The following is a 24,092-nucleotide window of genomic DNA, read 5'->3' as shown; positions in this document are numbered from 1 at the left end:
AGGCCAAGTACTTAATCACTACTCTCCCTCATGTAAATATATAACACTCAGAAATTTTATTATGGAAGTTAAAAATATATATTGCTTTTTTTTTAGAAATTTTAAAACATTTAATTGGCAAAGATTGTATATAATCAAGATGTACAGTACAATGTGATGATCTCATATGCTTACACATTATGTAATGATTACCTCAATTAAATTAATACATCTATCACCATTCATACTGTACATTAAATGCCATGAACTTATTTATCTTATAACTTAAAGTGTACCCTTTGACCAAAATCTCCCTATTTCCCCCAAAACTCAGCTTCTGGTACTACTCTCTTATCTTTGCTTACTTTTGATAGAAACCTCAGGGCCTGACATAGGAGCTCTTGAATGTTAAAATAAAACTGATTATGATTTCTCTGTACTTGTCAGGTATCACACAGTGGCCATTCTCAATAAGTATACTTTTATATAACAATGCTTTGATTAGGTTGATACGGTGATAATTATTAATAATGAACAACAATGCTTATCATTTGAGTACATACACTCTGTGTCAGGCATTATAGTAAACACTTGACATTTGTCATTGCATTCAATCCTTGTAATAATCACGTAAGGTTGTATCATTTCCATTTTACAAAAACAAAGACTTAGCCTTAGGATAAGTAACTTTTCCAAGATGACATAACAAGTGGGGAACCAAATGTCAAATATAAGTCAATTAGGTCAAAGATTCACCCCTAATTTTATGAAAGTATTATAATAAATTTAATTCATTGATTGTATTCACTGATACTTTCATCAAAAGCATTCAGATCATGTGATGCATCATATGGCATTCATCTGTTCTAAAGTCTCCAATGACTTCTCACCATAAGAATAAAACACAAACTCCTCACCAGGTACAAATCCAAAGTCCATGTTCTTAACAACTAGGTTCTACTGGAACCAGAAGAGAATGCTTCCAAACAGTGATACAGAAGTAGAGTGACAGTTACGATATATTAAATACAAACTCAAACCTGAATTAGATTCAGATTCAACAAACACTGTATAGGACTGAAAACGATACTCAACATTATCATCTACAGTCTTCATCCATCTTAAAGCTATCTTTGGAATATCAGTCTTGGGGGCACTACTACCACTAACTTACAACCATCAGGGAAGAATAAAAAGTTCAACTGGAGGGAAGGCCGGCATTGACAGCTGAGCTATTTTTTTTTTCCTCTTAGTTTTCACAGTTGTCAGCAAAAAAAAAAAAAAAAAAAAAAAAAAAAAAAAAAAGTCATTTTTATTGTGTCCCTCAATTGGAGTATTTCTATGATGTGACAAGATGCACTTTTAATATAAAAATATTATGTATTTGTAAATACTTTTCAACAACAGAAGAGGAAGGGCTGGGTGCCCTGCCTCACACCTGTAATTCCTGCACTTAGGGAGGTCGAGGCGGGCAGATGGCTTGAAGTCAGGAGTCCGAGACCAGCCTGGCCAACATAGTGAATCCCCGTCTCTACCAAAGATACAAAAATTAGCCAAGTGTGGTGGCAAATGCCTGTAATCCCAGCTACTCGGGAGGCTGAGGCACGAGAATTGCTTGAACCCGGGAGGTGGAGGTTGCAGTGAGCGGCGATCACGCCATTGCACTCCAGCCTGGGTCACAGAGAGAGACTTCGTCTCAAATAAATGAATAAATAATAGAAGAGAGATTAATTACTACCAATAAAGGCAGATAATCTTTAAAAATTTTTTTCTTTGTGATTGTGCTTTGTAGATAATCTTTATTTATTGAAATAGTTCTTACAAAATAATACGAACTTAATAAGAAGCACTATCTAGTCATTGGATATCACAGTCTCTAGCACCAAAGTTTATAAAAACCTTCCAAAAACGAAATAGGAGGTTAGATGTGGTGGAATGACACTAACAATTAAAATCTGCAGTGTGCCTAAATTTCTACCTAATTATTCCATAATCTAAACTATATATTATACCACAAAATCAGTCCGTTCTGGTCAAATACTCTCTTCTCATATAATAAACAGTAGTCAGTCTTGGCTTCTCTGTAACTGAGAGACTAATGAGCTCCTAAAAAAAAAAAAAAAAAAAAAAAAAAGTCCCGCGGAAACCAAGAACAGACTATAGGACGGATTCTGTGTTTACAGTTTAATTTCATTTGCAGAACATTTGCCAAACACTATCTCTTCCGTACCTCATCTGATCCTCGGCAATCCCGTTAGGCAGAGCGAGTTTTATCTTGATGCTACCTACAACTGGGGCTCGGGAGGGGTTCCCGATTGACCAGTGCAAGACTAACAGTTAAAGCTCGTCAGACAAAACTTTTATGCAGTGATGAACAAAAACTCCTCGTTTGATAGGTAACCCAGGGGTACGCTTATATGCGCATCTGAAAGGAAACAGCCCGATTTTGGAGTCCGGAAAAAAGCTGACGCTGCAACGTGCTGGACAGTTAAAGTTCTCTGCCAAAGTCTGGGAAAGGGGCCAAGATGCCCTTTAAAAGTTAAGACCTTCCTCTCAGAACTTAAGGAAGGAGATCCCTGCCCTTCCAGCTGAGCAGTAGAGTATTACGGTCAAGCAGTGCTGTGCTTTTAGCAGGTTCTGAATCCCTTTTTCCTTTCACTTTCTCCCCAGGGACCCTGATCCCCCACCCACCCCTCAACGCTTCTGTGTTTGTCAAGAAGCCCACCTAGTCTTCTAGACCTGAAGCGGCAGGATCCTCCGTTCCCAATAATACAGGTCACCAAAAGCAGTGTCCCAGAGTCCAGTTTTACCTTCATGTGCCTCTCACTCACTTCAGGCCCAGGCCAGCATACCGCAACCACTTCACTTTAATGTCCGCCTCCCGGCGCTTCAGACTCAACCACAATATTCAAACCCAAGCCACCTTCCTCAGCGCCTCGTTTCATTGGCTGCCGCCCGCGTGATGTCATCACGTCGGACGCTGTCACGGCTCGCGGCAGCTTGCCGCCAAGAAGCTGAGCCTGGCGGCGCTGGGGAAGCGCTTCGCTTTCTCGTCACCGTGGCAACGCTCGAGGCCGTTTCCGGAGGCGGTGGCCAAAGTGGGCGGGGCTAGACCGGAGCTGCCTGTGGGAGGCAGTTACTTGAGATCACCAGGCCTTCTCTGGACCGGCGGGTGCAGGGCCCGGTACCAGAGTACAGGGTGTGAGTGAGACTGGTGCGGGCAGGGGTTGGCCTATTCCCTCTGCTACGGGGAGAGGTGGAGTTTGGGTGTGGATTAATGGGTTCTGGGTGTTTATTTTCTTTTCTCTGAGTAGTGAGGCCTCCAGGAAGTTGTAGGGACCTGTTCCTTCCAGACATATTCATATGGGCCAAAATGTGGGGTCTCTTCACCTGAATTAATTGGAGATCTTTTGGGTTGAGGCCTCAGGCTTCATTTCTCAGGACTTCCAGGCCTACTCCCATTAGTACTGACTGTGAAACTATTTTCTGTTTGGTTGCTTTTTACATTCTCTGTCTAATGATGGCATAACAATAAATTTATTTAAAGATTTTGGCTTGGTTTGTTATTAGGTGAAGTGATTTTTTTTAAGTCCCAGGTTACGGATATTATTTAAGAATATATACTTTAAAAAGAGAGAAAATACCTGGAACAAATGGGAAATATGTTTGCTAAAATAACTTTGGCAGGTTATTTTTAATAACAGTATCTGAATTTCATGCTTCTATATATTACTGTTATTGTATCTATTCATTTAGCAATTATTTAGATTTTAGACACACAATAGTATACAATAGAATCAAACTTTCTTCCATCTTGGAGCTTATATTCTGTTGATTCAATATCACTTTATAAATAGGATGACTCTTATCCATGCAGAGCATTATAAATGCAACAATGTATGGAAACCTCTGTATTATGGACATTTATTTCCTGTTGAGGAAAATCGGGAGTATTGTGTATTGTATATGATGCATGTTATATTATTCTTTCTGATCACTAGACAGGATCAATAAAGCTACTACTTATTTTTGGCTGTATTATGTGTATCTTAGCTAATGAAATGGTTATTTGTGTGCTGCTGGGCTTGGTAATAAAATCGAGATGTCTTTATTTCCAGTAAGAACTCACTGTGTAGTACTTTATGTTTTGACTTCCCAGGTATTTTATTTGTCCCTTTACATATGGTCTCTCATTTAATTCTCAAAACAGCCTATGAGATGTAGGTACTGTTATTTTAATTTTTCTGAGAGAAAACTGAAGTTTTCAGAAAATCCCTAACACAAAATTTTGTCTTGAACTATACAGGCAAGGCAATTCAGAATTGAGTCATTTGTCTCTGAGATACTGTCTAGATTAAGTGACATTAAGAGACTATCTTAATCCAGTCTGAAAATATGCATATTTTGCCAGTTGCTTGTAAAATTGCATGGATCATTGGTGAAGAATAGAAGTGTTTTAAATTTTGTATTTTTTGACATCCACGTTGTATAAGGTTTATCAGTGCCACATATGTTTTCACACCTAATCCAAGTACTTTAGATTTCAAATTTAGTGTTACACTTGCCATTTAGCAGTGTTCAGATGATGAGGTCCGTATTTTAAAGGAATTGTACATTTGGTTAGAGCAGACAGATTTTGACATTACAATCAATCCCACTACTATGCCACCTTGCTTCTTGTAATTTCTAAACATACAGAGCTAATGAGACAGAAATTCCCACTTTTAGTTAAAAATTGTAGTATAACTGCTGTGTTATCAGAACACAAGTTTAATATACTTTCATTGTAAACCGAAGAGTAGAGATAAGGATAAATTAAAAGTTAGATTTAAAGTTGTTTTGGACCAAAAAATAAAAATGGAAAAAGTAAAAGTGAATTGAAACATGGCAATAGTGAGGTCTTATTTATTTCCCCCAGGAAAGTCGTTTGGAAACCCCAGCGCCAACAGGACCCTTTGGCAGCTGAGGCTGGAAGCAGCGGAACCAAAGGCAGACGGTCCTGAGTTGCTGGGGCGGACGTGGACCCAATCTGTCCGTCCTTGCAAGTTTCCCCCAGGGGCAGGACCTAGACGTGCGGCACATTCAGGTTCTTCAGGACCGTAGTGGTAGTCACTGGCCCAAGTTAGAGGCCAGCTGAGAAGTCTTCCTGCCTCAGGTGAGGAGAAGGTGACCAAGTCCCGGGAACTCTTTTTGGAAACCACCAAACCTTTGGGGGTACTCCACAGGGGTCGCTGGATTCGCCCGGAGCAAAGGATATATACGCCCCTGTCCCCTTTCCCTCTCTTCAGCACGCCTTCAACCTGGGTTTGGAAGTTTCCGAATAGTTTTTCGTCGTCACAGTGTAATTCTCAGGCAGAAGCGTGTATTTTTCTCTTTCCTTAGAACCTCTTTCACTTTCTCAGTGATCGTGTGTCAGCCGCCACGTCGCGTTTTTGCCCTTAAAAATTACGTTTTCAAACAGGATTTCCTTGCAGGAGAAAATTGACTGCAATGATTATAATTGTTAGAGCCCTTGAGGAAGTATCCTTCATGGGCATCACTCACCTGTGTGTTTTCACAATTAAAAGAGTAATCTGGCCAATTTTGTGCTCTTAACAGCCAAAAGTGAACTTTGCTTGTAGAGAAAAGTTAAATTACTTAACTAGGAGATCACAGAGGCAGCTTTCCTGACTCCCTGCTTCCTTCCTTATGACCAGAGGGAACTTAATCTTCAATCATTTAGGGTGGCTGGCTCCTAGCAGACTGCAGGAGAGCTCTAAGTTGTCTAGTAGGAAACTGGGCTACAAAAGAGAAGAATATAATTTTCTTTAGAGCATACCACTCCCCCACCTTCCATTTTTTAGGGAGGTATTGCAGGAAACAAGAGGAAAATGAACTATTTGTCACCCTTTCTCCAGGTTGACCCAAGTTGGCAGGTAATTAGTTCATAATAAAATATTCAGGCTTTGTGCCTTGACCATAGCTGAATAAACACATAGAAGCTGAATGCAGTAGAAAAAGAATTAAATGCAAGTGATAGCGTTTTTTGTTTGTTTGTTTGTTTTTTTTCCCCCGCTACTCTGCTTTTTCCGGTATGGTTCTTACTCTTATGTTAGAATTGATGACACTTCTTTTAGTTATCAAAATCTAGACATATAGGATATGGTTGTTCCAGATTTCACTTTTTAGGCCTATACATTGTACGTTCGTTACTGGGAACCCTGCAGCATACTGTTATTTTTAAGTGGAGCAGAGCCAAGCCATAGGATGTCGGTTCCTTAATAAAATGAATCTAATTTATGAGATATTACAAATATATAGTCAATTTAATTGAAGTACTATTAAATTACATAAGTAGATTAAATAGTTCCAGTGGGCTATGTTTATAGCATGGAGATTGAGTTCAGGCTCTGGGGATAGACTGTGTTACAATTTTAGCTTTATGGCTCTCTAGCTATGTAGCCTTTGGCAAATTACTTCTCTGTTTTCCCTATCTATAAAATGGGAATAATAATATTTCAAGAGTTGTGAAAGGATTGAATGAGGTAGTGCACGTAATGTGGTTATAATAGTAAGTGGTGCTTAGTAAGTGCTAAATAAATGTTAGCTATTATTTTGTAAACTGTTAGAAACAATAAGTCAGAGGGTAGTTGAGCTTACTTTTGTAAGCTTTCCGGAAACCTTAGGCATAATTAATAATTTGGCTATTTTGTTGCTGCCAAGCAACCAAAAATCTACTTAGATGACTCATTTTTTTCCCCCCACATTTTTTCGGTGTCACATTTGCCACACAATTCTGCAGATTATAGCTTTGGTAAAGTTAACATATTCTCAAGGTAACATCTTATTGATGTTATATCATATTTGTATTTCTTTGTGTTTTATTACATGTGATCAGCTTTTCAACGTTTTTAATTTTTTTTTAATTGCAAAAGAAAAGACAGACATATTTAAATGGGATTTATGCTGCTTGTAGTATTTTGAGAACATATGGTTTTTGGTGGGGTCAGTCATACAGGTGAAATTTCCCAAAGTGAGGATTGATAACAATACTAATTCTGTGGAGTCTGGAATTAATCCATTCATTCATTTTCTTCAGAAAACAGTCATTAAGCACTGATATGCATCTTATTTTGTGTATAAAAGGTGTGGGTCATATTCTTAAATAACTAATAACCTGTGAGGAAAGAATAGTGTTAACTGGGTAGTATCAAATGGTGTTTACTGTGGTAGTATCAAAAACTTTGCTTGAAACCAACTGGGTATAAAATGCATGATGTTTTTTCAAAAGGTGTGTTAGTAATATATTTATACAAATCCTTTTTTTCTTCTGCATTTTAAAGAGTTATGGATTGCTTAAGAAAATGGAGCACATATGGTAAATCCAAGGAATATATCAATTATTTATTTTTTGGGTGCAGAGGACAGATAATTAAAGGTAGACATGAAATACCAAAGTGTGCTCAGTTGAGTGTTTATACAGTTACAGTTTAAACTGATGTACACTCCACTGATACAGGGTACAGGGAGATGATCTCATCAGAGAATCAGACTGACAGACTGATTATCTTTTTTTTTTTGGATGTGCATGCGTAGTCTTTTCTCAGGGATAGTCTCTGAAGATGAGAATTTAGCATTGTGAGAAAAACAAATAGAAGAGCTTGAAATAGAAGACCATCTGAACCTAAAATATAATACTTATAATCTGTTCAGTCATCCAGATTACTTTTCAAATAGACAGTTTTAATTCATTGAATCTACTTTTTAGCCTTAATTAAAATTCAAAAAAGTATATTTCATAAAAATGTTGACCTAATAATCAATTTTCATATCCCTAATGGTTGAAATGTTAATGATATTAGAAAGTATTAGGCTACATTAAAAATTGTATTTAAATTATGTCTCTGGGTCCTCTTAGGTTCCTTGCTTTGCATATATAAGAAGGGTTTGTTACTTTTACTTGTTTAAGATGTTCGGATCATGAGTCTTAAGTTTTTTTTGATGTACTAAATATTGCATATTAACTTGATTTTCCCCAAGTATTAGAACATTCTTTTAAAAAAATCCAACGATCATGTTTTAATTTTTTTTCTAGATTTGTTTACCTACAGAATGCTTCGGTATCCGTATTTTTGTAGAATGTATAAAGAATGTCTTTCATGTTGGTTGGCATCTGGCATACCTAATTTAGGTGTCTGGCCAAAGAGAATACATACTACAGCAGAAAAATATGGAGAATATGAAGCCCAGGAGCAAACAGATCAAACTCAAGCCCAGGAGTTACACAGATCTCAAGATAGAGATTTTGAAACTATGGCTAAATTACATATTCCAGTAATGGTGGATGAAGTTGTGCATTGTTTGTCACCACAAAAAGGACAGGTGAGTTGAATTTTTATTTCTTAACACATTTTTTTGTTGAGATAAAATTCGCTTATTGTAATATTCATAATTTTAAGGTATACAGTTCAGTGCCCTTTAGTATACAGATGAACCCCAACTTTTGATGGTTGGTGCGGAAGTGATACACGTTCAGTAGAAATTGTACTTTTGAGTACCATACAACCATGCTTTTTTAAAGTTTCAGCATAATATCCATATAAATTACATGAGGTAGTCAATAACTTTATTATAAAATAGGCTTTGTGTTAGTTGATTTTGCCTAACTGTAGGGTAATGTAAGTGTTCTCAGCATGTTTAAGATAGGTTAGGCTAAGCTATGATGTTCAGTAGGTTAAGTACTTAAATGCATTTTTGCCGCATGGTGTTTTCAAGTAATGAAGGGTTTGTCAGGACATAACCCCCATGTAAGTTGAGGAGAATTTGTATTCATAAGCTTATGACCACTGTTTGATTGAGGAATGTGTTTATCACCACAGTAGGAAACCCCAAACCCATTAGTATTCACTCCCCATTGACATCCTTCCCCTAGCCCCTGACAACCACTAAGCTATTTTTTATCTCTATGAATTTGCTTATTCCAGACATTTCATTTAAATGGATTCATAGATAAGTGGCATTTTTTATCTGTGTTCTTTTTACTCAGCATGTTTTCAAGGTTCTTCCATGGTGTTGCATGTATCTGTACTTGGTTCCTTTTTATTGCTGAATCATTGCATTGTATTGATTTGCCACATTTTGTTTATCCATTAACCAAATGATGAGCATTTATATTGTTTCTGCTTTGTGGCTGTTGTGAATAATGCTACTATGAACATTCGTGTACACATTTTCTTTTTTTTTTGAAATGGAGTCTTGCTCTGTCACCCAAGATAGAGTGCAGTGGCATGATGTTGGTTCACTGCAACCTCTGCCTCCTGGGTGCAAGCGATTCTCTTGCCTGAGCCTTCCAAGTAGCTGAGACTATAGGTGCACACTACCGTGGCTGGCTAATTTTTGTATTTTTAGTAGAGATGGGGTTTCACCATGTTGGCCAGGCTGGTCATGAACTCCTGACCTCAGGTGATCCTCCCGCCTTGGCCTCCCAAAGTGTTGTGAATACAGGCGTGAGCCACCATGGCCGGCCTTGTACAAGTTTTGGTATGGACATATGTTTTCAGTTCTCTTGGTTATATATATCTAGGAGTGGAATTCCTCTAGGCTTAACCTTTTGAGGCTGTGAAAAACTGTTTCTCAGAATTGATTAGTTTTGTCAAATGACAGTCTTAAAAGAAAAAGAACGTTACACTGGCTGAATAGTTAGGGTATGAAAACTGAATCCAGCAGAGCTTCTTGAGAATTTTATTTCATAATCATTTCAGGAATGGCTGGACACAAAGATATGAATCTGAATTCCTGTTCCCTGTTTTCTAAGCCTTGGTTTTCAACTACCCTGAAGTATTAGAGTTCCCCAGAGAAACAAAACCAACAGACAGTTGAACCTTGAACAATGTGGGAATTTGGGGTGTTGACCCCTACAGAGTTGAAAATCCATGTGTAACTTTTGACTCTCCAAAAAATTACTCATAATCTGCTGTTGACCAGAAACCTTACTGGAAACATAAACACATATTTCTTTTTTTCTTTTTCTTTTCTTTTCTTTTTTTTTTTTTGAGATGGAGTTTCGCTCTTGTTTCCCAGGCGGGGGTGCAATGGCATAATCTCACCTCACTGCAACCTCTGCTTTCCGGGTTCAGTTGATTCTCCTGCCTCAGCCTCCCTAGTAGCCGGGATTACAGGCATGTACCACCACGCCCGGCTAATTTTGTATTTTTAATAGAGATGGGGTTTCTCCATATTGGTCAGGCTGGTCTCAAACTCCTGACCTCAGGTGATCCACCCGCCTTGGCCTCCCAAAGTGCTGAGATTACAGGTGTGAACCAATATACCCTGCCATAAGCACATATTTCATATGTTATGTGTATTATATACTGTATTCTTATAATATAGTAAGCTAGAGAAAATAAAATATTAAGAGAATCATAAGGAAGATAAAATATATTTACTATTTATTAAGTGGAAGTAACTCATCATAGTAGTCTTCATCCTTGTCTTGTTAAGTAGACTGAGGAAGAGGAGGAGGGGTTGGTCTTGCTGTTGCAAGGGTGGTAGAGGCTGAAGAAAATCCACAAATAAGTTGACTTTTGCAGTTCAAACCTGTGTTGTTCAAGGATAAATCATGTGTGTGTGTGTGTGTATACCCATACACATACACGTATATATATATATGCATGTATACACACACACACACACACAACCCTACCGATTTTGGATTTACCAGTGCTCCACAATCTTCTAAGCCAATTCTTTAACATAAGTCTCTCTCTTTATAGAAAGAGAGGATTAAAGGATTAAATAAGATCTTCGATTATGACCTTAGATCATAATCTAGATATTTAATTTAGATTAAATTAAATAAGGTCTAAGATTATTGTTTAAAGTCATAATCGAAGACCTTATTTAATCCTGCCAGAAATACTGTAAGGTAAGTGTGATCTCTTTAAAGCAATGTAAGAAATACTGGTTGATATAATATTCAAAACATAAAAGCTAGAAACTTTCTGATATGTATATTCATTCACAAGAGAAAAAAGTTTTGTAGATTGTTTTCCATTTTTAAAGATAATTTAATGCTTATATTTCTTAATGTACTGACTTCAGAAATGTGATCCCTTATTCTAGCAGGTACTGTTTTTATCTAAATCAGTTATTTTTATATCTCATCTTTCTTCTTTTTCCAACATATTGCTTAGTGGTTAAGAGCAAAGATTCTGGAACTGGACTGCCTAGGTTCGAAGCTCTTGTCTAGGAAACATGTGCATGTGTGCACACACCCAGCTTTTCTTTTTCCTGAAACTTTTTCATGTTGGATCAGGCAGTTTTCATGAACTAAATTTAAGCTATATGTATAAGGTGTACTACAATGGCTGGATGTTGCTCATACAAAAGCCATCAGGGATATGATGTGGGTTGCTTCGTAAAAATATTGTTTACCTTCTCCTCAGGCAGTATACACAGGCAAATTTACACACAAAATAAATACAGCATTCTTTTAAAAAATTTTTTTAAAATTTTAATTGTTCTAGAGAGAGTCTGTCTCTGTTGTTGAAGCTGAAGTACGCTGGTGTGATCATAACTCACTGTAGTCTGGAACTCCTGGGCTCAGGTGATCCTTGCTGTCTCAGCCTCCTGAGTAGCTGGTCCTAGAGGTGTGAGCTGCTGCATCCAGCTAAACCCTGTATTCTTAAATGAATTTATGTGTATAAAGTATTTAGCTCAATGCTGTCATGTAGTGGTACTCCAAATATACATGAAAATGTAAATTAAAGTATTAAATTGGATAAAACTTCTTGTTGAATGTGAGTGACTTCATCAAAATGAAATTCTCTTGGTGTTTTAAAAAAGATCCATAATGCAAGGAGAACAATTAAAATCCATAAATAAGTGTGAGTTTTATTTTTATTATTTATTTATTTATTTTAATTATTATTATACTTTTTAAGTTCTGGGGTACATGTGCACAACGTGCAGGTTTGTTACATATGTATACATGTGTTATGTTGGTGTGCTGCACGCATTAACTCGTCATTTACGTTAGGTATATCTCCTAATGCTATCCCTCCTCCCTCCCCGCTCCCCACAATAGGCCCCGCTGTGTGATGTTCCCCTTCCTGTGTCCAAGTGATCTCATTGTTCAATTCCCACCTGTGAGTGAGAACATGCGGTGTTTGGTTTTCTGTTCTTGCGATAGCTTGCTGAGAATGATGATTTCCAGTTGCATTCATGTCCCTACAAAGGACACGAATTTTTTATGGCTGCATACTATTACATGGTGTTTATGTGCCACATTTTCTTAATCCAGTCTGTCACTGATGGACATTTGGGCTGATTCCAAGTCTTTGCTATTGTGAATAGTGCTGCAATAAACATATGTGTGCATGTGTCTTTATAGCAGCATGATTTATAATCCTTTGGGTATATACCCAGTAATGGGATGGCTGGGTCAAATGGTATTTCTAGTTCTAGATCCTTGAGGAATCGCCACACTGTTTTCCACAATGGTTGAACTAGTTTACAGTCCCACCAACGGTGTAAGAGTGTTCCTGTTTCTCCACATCCTCTCTAGCACCTGTTGTTTCCTAACTTTTTAATGATTGCCATTCTAACTGGTGTGAGATGGTATCTCATTGTGGTTTTGATTTGCATTTCTCTGATGGCCAGTGATGATGAGCATTTTTTCATGTGTCTGTTGGCTGTATGAATGTCTTCTTTTGAGAAGTGTCTGTTCATATCCTTTGCCCACTTTTTGATGGGATTGTTTGCTTTTTTCTTGTAAATTTGTTTGAGTTCTCTGTAGGTTCTGGATATTAGCCCTTTGTCAGATGAGTAGATTGCAAAAATTTTCTCCCATTCTGTAGGTTGTCTGTTCACTCTGATGGTAGTTTCTTTTGCTGCACAGAAGCTCTTTAGTTTAATTAGATCCCATTTGTCAATTTTGGCTTTTGTTGCCGTTGCTTTTGGTGTTTTAGACGTGAAGTCCTTGCCCATACCTATGTCCTGAATGGTATCACCTAGGTTTTCTTCTAGGGTTTTTATGGTTTTAGGTCTAACATTTAAGTCTCTAATCCATCTTGAATTAATTTCGTATAAGGAGTAAGGAAAGGATCCAGTTTCAGCTTTCTACTTATGGCTAGCCAGTTTTCCCAGCACCATTTATTAAATAGGGAATCCTTTCCCCATTTCTTATTTTTGTCAGGTTTGTCAAAGATCAGATGGCTGTAGATGTGTGGTATTATTTCTGAGGACTCTGTTCTGTTCCATTGGTCTATATCTCTGTTTTGGTACCAGTACCATGCTGTTTTGGTTACTGTAGCCTTATAGTATAGTTTGAAGTCAGGTAGCGTGATGCCTCCAGCTTTGTTCTTTTGACTTAGGATTGTCGTGGCAATGCGGGCTCTTTTTTGGTTCCATATGAACTTCAAAGCAGTTTTTTCCTATTCTGTGAAGAAAGTCATTGGTAGCTTAATGGGGATGGCATTGAATCTATAAATTATCTTGGGCAGTATGGCCAATTTCACAATATTGATTCTTCCCATCCATGAATATGGTATGTTCTTCCATTTGTTTGTGTCCTCTTTTATTTCACTGAGCAGTGGTTTGTAGTGCTCCTTGAAGAGGTCCTTTACATCCGTTGTAAGTTGGATTCCTAGGTATTTTATTCTCTATGAAGCTGTTGTGAATGGGAGTTCATTCATGATTTGGCTCTCTGTTTGTCTGTTACTGGTGTATAAGAATGCTTGTGATTTTTGCACATTGATTTTGTATCCTGAGACTTTGCTGAAGTTGCTTATCAGCTTAAGGAGATTTGGGGCTGAGACAATGGGGTTTTCTAAATATACACTCATGTCATCTGCAAAGAGGGACAATTTGACTTCTTCTTTTCCCAACTGAATAGCCTTGATTTCTTTCTGTTGCCTAGTTACCCTGTCCAGAACTTCCAACACTATGTTGAATAGGAGTGGTGAGAGAGGGCATCCCTGTCTTGTGCCAGTTTTCAAAGGGAATGCTTCCAGTTTTTGTCCATTCAGTATGATACTGGCTGTGGGTTTATCATAGATAGCTCTTATTATTTTGAGATACGTTCCATCAATACCGAATTTATTGGAAGTTTTTATCATGAAGGGCTGTTGAATTTTGTCGAAGGCCTTTTCTGCATCTATTGAGATAATCATGTGGTTTTTGTCTTTGGTTCTGTTTATATGCTGGATTACGTTTATTGATTTGTGTATGTGGAACCAGCCCTGCATCCAAGGGATGAAGCCCACCTGATCATGGTGGATAAGCTTTTTGATGTGCTGCTGGATTCAGTTTGCCAGTATTTTATGGAGGATTTTTGCATCGATGTTTATCAGGGATATTTGCCTAAAATTCTCTTTTTTTGTTGTGTCTCTGCCAGGCTTTGGTATCAGGATGATGCTGGCCTCATAAAATGAGTTAGGGAGGATTCCCTCTTTTTCTGTTGATTGGAATAGTTTCTGAAGGAATGGTACCAGCTCCTCCTTATACCTCTGGTAGTATTCAGCTGTGAATCCGTCTGATCCTGGCCTTTTTTTGGTTGGTAGGCTATTAATTATAGCCTCAATTTCAGAGCCTGCTATTGGTCTATTCAGGGATTCAGCTTCTTCCTGGTTTAGTCTTGGGAGAGTGTATGTGTCCAGGAAATTATCCATTACTTTACATTTTCTAGTTTATTTGCGTAGAGGTGTTTATAGTATTCTCTGATGGTAGTTTGTATTTCTGTGGGGTCGGTGGTGATATCCTCTGTATCATTTTTTATTGCATCTATTTGATTCTTCTCTCTTTTCTTCTTTATTAGTCTTGCTAGTGGTCTATCAACTTTGTTGATCTTTTCAAAAAACCAGCTCCTGGATTCATTGATTTTTTGGAGGGTTTTTTGTGCCTCTATCTCCTTCAGTTCTGCTCTGATCTTAGCTATTTCTTGCTGTCTGCTAGCTTTTGAATGTTTGCTCTCGCTTCTCTAGTTCTTTTAATTGTGATGTTAGGGTGTCAATTTTAGATCTTTCCTGCTTTCTCTTGTGGACATTTAGTGCTATAAATTTCCCTCTACACACTGCTTCAAATGTGTCCCAGAGATTCTGGTGTGTTGTGTCTTTGTTCTCATTGGTTTCAGAGAGCATCTTTATTTCTGCCTTCATTTCGTTATGTACCCAGTAGTCATTCAGGAGCACGTTGTTCAGTTTTTATGTAGTAGAGCTGTTTTGATTCAGTTTCTTAGTCCTGAGTTGTAGTTTCATTGCACTGTGGTCTGAGAGACAGTTTGTTAGAATTTCTGTTCTTTTACATTTGCTGAGGAGTGCTTCCAACTATGTGGTCAATTTTGGAGTAAGTGCAATGTGGTGCTGAGAAGAATGTATATTCTGTTAATTTGGAGTGGAGAGTTCTGTAGATGTCTATTAGGTCCCCTTGATGCCAAGTTGAGTTCAATTCCTGGATATCCTTGTTAACTTTCTGTCTCGTTGATCTGTCTAATGTTGACAGTGGGGTGTTGAAGTCTCCCATTATTATTGTATGGGAGTCTAAGTCTCTTTGTAAGTCTCTAAGGACTTGCTTTATGAATCTAGGTGCTCCTGTATTGGGTGCATATGTATTTAGGATAGTTAGCTCTTCTTGATGAATGGATTCCTTTACCATTGTGTAATGGCCTTCTTTGTCTCTTTTGATCTTTGATTGTTTCAAGTCTGTTTTGTCAGAGACTAGGATTGCAACCCCTACTTTTTTTGTTTTCCATCTGCTTCGTAGATTTTCCTCCATTCCTTTATTTTGAGCCCATGTGTGTCTCTGCATGTGAGATGGGTCTCCTGAATACAGCAAACGTATGGGTCTTGACTCTTTATCCAATTTGCCAGTCTGTGTCTTTTAATTGGACCATTTAGACCATTTACATTTAAGGTTAATATTGTTATGCGTGAACTTGATCCTGTCATTATAATATTAGCGGTTATTTTGCTTGTTAGTTGATGCAGTTTCTTCCTAGCATAGATGGTCTTTACATTTTGGCATGTTTTTGCAATGGCTGGTACTGGTTGTTCCTTTCCATGTCTAGTGCTTCCTTCAGGATCTCTTGTAGGGCAGGCCTGGTGTTGACAAAATCTCTATGCATTTGCTTGTCTTTAAAGGATTTTATTTCTCCTTCACTTATGAAACTTAGTTTGGCTGGATATGAAATTCTGGGTTGAAAATTCTTTTCTTTAGGAATGTTGAACATTGGCCCCCACTCCATTCTGGCTTGTAGAGATTCTGCTGAGACATCTGCTATTAGTCTAATGGGCTTCCCTTTGTGTGTAACCTGACCTTTCTCTCTGGCTGCCCTTTACATTTTTTCCTTCATTTCAACTTCAGTTAATCTAACAATTATGTGTCTTGGAGTTGCTCTTCTCGAGGAGTATCTTTGTGGCGTTCTCTGTATTTCCTGAATTTGAATGTTGGCCTGCTTTCCTGGTTGGGAAGTTCTCCTGGATGACATCCTTCAGAGTGTTTTCCAATTTGGTTCCATTCTCCCCGTCACTTTCAGGTATACCAATCAGATGTAGATTTGGTCTTTTCACATAATCCCATATTTCTTGGAGGCTTTGTTCATTTCTTTTTACTCTTTTTTCTCTAGACTTCTCTTCTCGCTTCATTTCATTCATTTGATCTTCAGTCACTGATACTCTTTCTTCCAGTTGATCGAGTCAGTTACTGAAGCTTGTACATTTGTCACGTAGTTCTCGTGTCATGGTTTTCATCTCTATCTGTTCGTTTATGGACTTCTTTGCATTGATTATTCTAGTTATCCGTTGTTCCATTCTTTTTTCAAGGTTTTTAGTTTGTTTGTGCTGGGTACCTGATTCCTCCTTTAGCTCTGAGAAGTTTGATCGACTGAAGCCTTCTTCTCTCAACTCGTGAAAGTCATTCTCCATCCAGCTTTGTTCCATTGCTGGTGATGAGCTGCGTTCCTTTGGAGGGGGAGATGCTCTCTGAGTTTTTGAATTTCCAGCTTTTCTGCCCTGCTTTTCCCCCATGTTTGTGGTTTTATCTGCCTTTGGTGTGATGATTGTGACATACTGATGGGTTTTTGGTGTGGGTGTCCTTTCTGTTTGTTAGTTTTCCTTCTAACAGTCAGGACCCTCAGCTGCAGGTCTTCTGGAGTTTGCTTGAGGTCCATTCCAGACCCTGTTTGCCAGCAACAGAGGCTGCAGAAGATAGAATATTGCTGAACAGCGAGTGTTGCTATCTGATTCTTGCTCAGGAAGCTTCGTCTCAGAGGTGTACCCAGCCGTGTGAGGTGTGAGGTGTCGGTGTGCACCCCCTTGGGGATGTCTCCTAATGAGGCTACTCAGTTGTCAGGGACCCACTTGAGCAGGCAGTCTGTCTGTTCTCAGATCTCTACCTCCGTGCTGGGAGAACGACTGCTCTCTTCAAAGCTGTCAGACAGGGACATTTACATCTGCAGAGGTTTCTGCTGCTTTTTGTTTAGCTATGTCCTGTCCCCAGAGGTGGAGTCTACAGAGGCAGGCAGGCCTCCTTGAGCTGAGGTGGGCTCCACCCAATTCGAGCTTCCTGTGGGCTTTGTTTACCTACTTAAGCCTCAGCAATGGCGGACGCCCCTCCCCCAGCCTGGCTGCTGCCTTGCCGGTAGATCACAGACTGCTGTGCTAGCAATGAGGGAGGCTCCCTGGGTGTGGGACCCTCCGGGCCAGGTGTGGGATATAATATCCTGGTGTGTCTTTTGCTGAGACCCTTGGTAAAGCACAGTATTAGGGTGGGAGTTACCTGATTTTCCAGGTGTTGTGTGTCTTAGTTTCCCTTGGCTAGGAAAAGGAATTCCCTTCCCCCTTGCGCTTCCCAGGTGAGGCGATGCCTCGCCCTGCTTCAGCTCTTGCTGGTCGGGCTACACCGGCTGACCAGCACTGACTGTCTGACATGCCCCAGTGAGATGAACCTGGTACCTCAGTTGAAAATGCAGAGATCGTCCATCTTCTGTGTCGCTCACGCTGGGAGCCGGAGGCTGGAGCTGTTCCTATTCGGCCATCTTCAAGTGTGAGTTTTAAAAAATGTATATTGAAATATATATGATGTATTTTAATGTGTGTATATATACATACATATATACAGCTATATATACACCTGTGTGTGTGTATATATATACATATGTATGTATATATATAACCGCCCCATCCTTTCAAATATATATACACCTATATATGTATGTATATGTATATGTACATACATATGTGTGTATATGTATATGTATATGTACATACATATGTATATATATTTGAAAGGATGGGGCAGTTAGTAAAAATTGGAACCAAATTCAGTGGCTTGAACTTCACTTCTGAAACTAAAAACCAAAGTACATTGTATTAATTTATTAAACTCTAGTAACAAAGCCAAATGCTTATTTTGCCGTAAGCCATGGAGTAGAAAAACAAACAAAAACAAATTGCGCTACATCTTCTAGCAAATCAGTATTGTATCCAACTTTTTTCCAAAACCAAGTGGAATAAAATTAGATAATTCTACAACTTGACCTACACTACTGTTTCATTCTGTTCAGGTACCTACAAATGTAATGTTGGTTTATTTTGACATTTTCCTTGTTCTGATTTGAGTTGGGTTTTCCAGTAACTTTTTATAGAAAGTTTAATTTTATCAATGTTATTTCTGAAAACTTTTCTTGTGAGATACACTTAGAGACAATGTTATTTCTTACCCTTTCTGCTGTCTGGCAGACAGCTTTATTCACTATTCCCTTAATCTTCAAGTAATAAAGAACTGGTGACAGTCCTTGGACAGGAAAGGTCTTTATATCATCCATAATCCATTATTTGCTTCTCTTCTTCCTGAGCCTTTTCCCCCAAATCATTTTCCTTTGCAAACTATGAGTCATACACTCACTTGCATCAGTCACTTACTTACTATTACCTTTTTCTGCATCGACTTCAATGGTGAATTTACAGATGAAACTTTTTTTCTTTTTTTGAGATGGAGTCTCGCTCTGTCCCCCAGGTGGGAGTACAGTGGTGCGATCTCGGCTCACTGCAAGCTCCTCCTCGTGGGTTCACTCCATTCTCCAGATAAAGCTTTGATGTAACAGGAACTTTAAAAAATATCTGAATTTATTTAAAGTGAGGTGCAAGGCATTTTATAGTTCTTTTTTCTTTAATACTTGAAAGGTGCTCACCTAAAGAAAATAGTGATTTTGGGAATTTCTTCAGCATCATAGCTAGTTTACTACCTATGTAGTTTAGTACAAATTTGTTTTCAAATGCACTTAAAATATTTACTAGTTTTAATTATGAGAAAAATATCCTCTTTCCCTTGGAAAGTATTTAAAATTTTAATTGTTAAGAAGAAATTAAAGATACTATTTCTCCTTGCTTAGTTTGCATTATTTCATATTCTAGGTGAATAACTTCTTGTGAAAATGTATTATCCTAAGAACATTTTTTTTTTCTCCTGGAGATATTTTACTCTGGGCTAATAGATTAACTTTTTATTCTTGATTTCTGAAAACAGGAGAAAAAAAAGTTTAGTGATTTTCTAAATAACTAGATTCTGCTTAGTTTAAGATGGTAGCAGTTTGGAGAGTATAGGAAACCTGATATTCTTGCCCCAGTAGTAGTGCTAATTTAGCTTGGTGCCTTGGGGCTTCTTTGAGTGCTATTATAAGGGTACAAGTGCCCCACCAGTACAAGTAGCTGTGCGGTTTGGTCAATTAACTTTCCATGGTTATGCCTCAGATTCCTCATCTGTAAAATGAGGAAATAGAACCTATCTCACTTCTGGTTACTCTGAGGATTAGATGAGTGAATATATATAAATTATTTAGAATTGTATCTTCCAAGTAGTTGAACCCAATAAATATTAGCTGTTATGGGAATAGCAAGAGTCAAAGTTGTTAGCCAGATTAAAAAAGAAATTCAGGAGAAAAATGCAAGGAGAGAGCAAAGGTGGAACCAACCTGTCTGGAAATGAAAAAGTACTGTTTCCTCTTTCTGGAACTCTCCTCATCTTCATCCTTCAGGCCTGGAGTCAGGTTTTACTTGTTTATGGGAACTTTTGATGAGCCTCCACAGAAAACAGGTATCCCAATTACATATCATGTACTTTTGTTCATAGCAGCTTAATGTCATAATTATAATTTTGATGAGATTATTTGTTCAATAGACACCCTCTTAGTAGATTGCCCTCCATGAAGCCATGGACATATTTGTCTTGCTTACCATTATATCTCTAGTGCTTAGCTCAAGGCCTGCCACATGGTGATTTTGTAATGATGTTTTAAGTGAATGAATAAAAGTCAAAGTAAACTAGAAGACAGATGTGAGGCACCAATAAGAGGAATGTCCCTTGGGTACTACTGAGGTAGCTTCTCTGGTTCAAGACTTTTATATAATTTCAGTGTCAGTAGGCAGGCCAGGTCTGATGAAGTAACTGATCTGAAAAAACAGATACAAAGGCTGAGAAAATAAGCTGGCACCTAAACTCAAGTAAAATAGATTATGATGACAAATAGGTTAAATTTGCTAGGTTTGGTTTATAAATATTTCACAGTGAGTATTTTACCTATTTTAAGTTATAATGTTTAGTATTTTTATAACTATTAGATTTTCTATAGTTATGGTACTAGCTTTGATAATTTTCTTTATTAAATGCATTATGCTCTGTACAATGGAATTTTCTTAAGATCAGTAGCAGTATTTTACTTGTTTTATTTAAAAATCTTTGCAATCTTTAATGGAGAGCAGACATCAAAGAGAAAAATACTGAAACTATATGTTTGCTCTCTTTAAATATTGGAGGCTGATGACAGGAGTTTATTTTGTTTGGATTCAAATTGTTAAAGAGAAGATTTCCTAAGGGATAGGACCAATGGCATAGCATCTAGAGGGAGATACTTAAAAAAAATTTTTTTTGAGATGGGGTTTCACTCTGTCGCCTGGGCTGGAGTGCAGTGGGGCGATCTTGGCTTACTGCAAGCTCTGCCTCCTGAGTTCACACCATTCTCCTTCTGCCTGAGCCTCCCGAGTAGCTGGAACTATAGGCGTCTGCCACCACACCCAGCTAATTTTTTTGTATGTTTAGTAGAGACAGGGTTTCACTGTGTTAGCCAGGATGGTCTCCATCTCCTGACCTCGTGATCTGCCCGCCTCAGCCTCCCAAAGTGCTGGGATTACAGACGTGAGCCACCGTGCCTGGCCTTTTGTTTTTTCTTCTTAAGAAAATTACTTAAAGTTTCAGATGGGATGGACTGTTGATGTTGTGTTTTCCCTCTCTTATTTTTTAAAAAACAGGCTTCTTTTAGGCAAATTTTATTTTACATTGCATTCTTCCTTTGTTTGGAGAATGTTTTTAAAAATCATGTAGCACATTAAGTGACCTTTGTATTAAAATATCTTCCGAAATGTGACACTGCCAGTGCTGTGCTTGTAAAGGTTTAACAGCTGGCTCTCTGGGCGTAAGGGGTGGGATGTGAATTAAAAAAAAATGAAAAACCCTGATTTTAGTATTTGCAAATTTCCATGGTGTATGTATTCCTGATGTCACGGAATGTAGATTTAGTCTCTGCCTATTTCTTCAATTTGTTTCCCTCTTCTTGAATTTTATATCAATCACAATGCAGTTTTCCATACACTTTATAGTATTTGATGCTTCTGTTCCCTTACACTTGCTCTTTTCCCTGTGACTTGGTCTGAGAACATCTTGTTCATATTTCCGTATCTGGGTTAGTCAACTTATCCTTCTTCAAGTTTCTCTTCAAAGTTATTCACTCTTTCTTCTTTTGACTGCTTCAGAACCTTGTCCTTGTTTTCTCCTTTTTTCTTTTTTTTTTAATTTTTATGAGTACATAGCAGACATATATATTTATAGGGCAAATGAGCTATCTCAACACAGGCATTCAGTGTGTGACAGTCACGTCAGGGTAAATCACGTCAGGGTCATCTATCATCTCAAGCATTTATCATTTCTTTGTGCTACGAGCATTCCAATTATATTCTTTTAGTTATTTTAAAATGTACAATAAATTATTGTTGACTGTTACCTGTTGTGCTTTCAAATAATCTTATTCATTCTACCTAACTATATTGAACCTTGTCTTTTTTAAAATTATGGAGTGTATTACATTGTATTATAATTATTTCTTCATTGTTATAGATTGGAAGCTTATTAAGAATACACCATGGAATACTATGCAGCCATCAAAAAGGATGAGTTTGCGTCCTTTGTAGGGACATGGATGCAGCTGGAAACCATCATTCTTAGCAAACTATCACAAGAACAGAAAACCAAACACCGCATGTTCTCACTCATAGGTGGGAACTGAACAATGAGATCACTTGGACTCAGGAAGGGGAACATCACACACAGGGGCCTATCATGGGGAGGGGGGAGTGGGGAGGGATTGCATTGGGAGTTATACCTGATGTAAATGATGAGTTGATGGGTGCAGCACATCAACATGGCACAAGTATACATATGTAACAAACCTGCACGTTATGCACATGTACCCTACAACTTAAAGTATAATAATAATAAATAAATTAAAAAAAAAATAAATAAAATCTTAGAATTAAAAAAAAAAAAAAAAAAAAAAAAAGAATAAAGACGATGTCTTTTTCTTCTTTGTTTCCCCAGCACCAGTATAGTGCCTGACTCTTAGTGGGAGGGCAATAAATATTTATTTTAACTGTAGTTGAACTGATAATTTATTAGTGTTATCGGTTGATTTAACTTAATTGGCTTTTTTATTTATGCACTGGGATCTGAGGATAGTGCTGTCTTTGGGCCCTGTGCTATACAAAAATTTGTTGCTTCATTTGTGTAATAGATTTAGAAAGAAGAAATTTTGACACTTCTAATACGTCTTTAAAGGGTTTCAAAATATTCTTAACCTGAACTCTCCAATATAACTATTAATGATTTATAACATAACTTGAGAATAACAACATATTATTATAATACAACATTTTAGAAGCAAATTACCTTTTTGAAGAAAACAATTTATTTTTCATATTACTTTATGGTTTTTAGAAATAGACAATTGTTTTATGATGATATCTTAAGCAAAATGAATATTGTTGTTTTATTATTTTACTGTTGAAGGTTCTATATTGAAGATTTTTTTCTATGAAATCTTTTAAAGCTTATCTTTGGTATGTATTTAAAAATCTCATTAGTATTGGATTTTATGATTAGCTTTAGGTTTATTATATGCAATATTTTAAGAGTGGCGTGTTTATCTGTTATTTGGGATAAATGTAGCATTTATAGGTAACCTGCATTGCCTAGCAATGTGATGAATATTTTGCATACTGTTGTTAAGGTATTTAAAATCTTTAGGGAGTCAAAGTAAAGTAAACCTACTAGACAACAATTAAATGTTGAATTCTTATATTTGATCATTTAATAAATAATTTTTATATAGTATTTTTAGTTATAAAAAGTATAGTTTATTAAAACTCTAATGTGTATTAACTCCATCTTACTCACTCAAAGTATCAAGTTTAGAAATTCCTCTTAGAGAGTCTTGGTGTGAGAGGTATGGGAATATGAATCCCACAGGTAAATTTAGCATATTTTATTTAATGAGAATGTTTATGGATTACATTTTTTATAAAATGCTTGTTCATATCATATGTTATAAAAATAAAAACTGATGCAGAAATGAGTTTTCTTGGTTATCTCTTCAAATCCTACTATATGTATACATATATATGTATATATACTATATACTATATATAGTGTATATATGTATATATACACATGTGTATATATATACACTATATAGTGTATATATGTATATACAGTATATATGTATATATATCAAATTAGCATATAATTTGATATAATGACATCTCAAACATTGAAGAATGAAGCAAACGGTTTATACAGACCGAGAGAGAAAATAAGTAGCTATAAGAAATGCACATACGTTCTAAAGCAATATTCACCATTTAAATGTTATTTAAATATAGTTTAAATATTTAAACTATATAGTATATATATAGTGTGTATATATAGTGTGTATATAGTATATATATGTATACAGTGTATATATAGTGTATATAGTATATATGGTGTTTTAGGTAAATGAGATAGTTATGACTAAAGTATTACTTAATCTAACA

The 24,092-nt window shown here is 37.1% G+C and overlaps 2 protein-coding genes across 4 annotated transcripts in view; one reads left to right on the top strand and one right to left on the bottom strand.

Moving 5' to 3' along the window:
- KIF18A (kinesin family member 18A) overlaps window positions 1-3,034 on the bottom strand; it is an 85,240-nt gene extending 82,206 nt beyond the window's left edge. The window contains exon 1 of the mRNA XM_050755376.1: window positions 2,790-3,034. The gene's annotated coding sequence lies outside the window, so the exon portion shown is untranslated. The remainder of the gene's footprint in view (window positions 1-2,789) is intronic.
- A 72-nt stretch (window positions 3,035-3,106) lies between these two features.
- The window catches only part of METTL15 (methyltransferase like 15), a 236,223-nt gene continuing 215,237 nt past the window's right edge, over window positions 3,107-24,092 (top strand). For 2 of the 3 annotated variants that reach the window (XM_050755429.1, XM_050755427.1), the window contains exons 1-3: window positions 3,107-3,180; window positions 4,898-5,134; window positions 8,054-8,340. In XM_050755429.1, coding sequence (XP_050611386.1) covers window positions 8,071-8,340 — 270 coding nt within the window. In that variant the 5' untranslated portion in view covers window positions 3,107-3,180; window positions 4,898-5,134; window positions 8,054-8,070. Of the gene's footprint in view, window positions 3,194-4,897; window positions 5,135-8,053; window positions 8,341-24,092 lie in introns of all 3 variants that reach the window. The other variant, XM_050755428.1, reaches the window with a different exon arrangement.

Source organism: Macaca thibetana, chromosome 14 (genome assembly GCF_024542745.1).
Source record: "Macaca thibetana thibetana isolate TM-01 chromosome 14, ASM2454274v1, whole genome shotgun sequence".
NCBI lineage: Eukaryota > Metazoa > Chordata > Mammalia > Primates > Cercopithecidae > Macaca > Macaca thibetana.
This window is presented reverse-complemented; position numbering and strand designations above follow the sequence as displayed.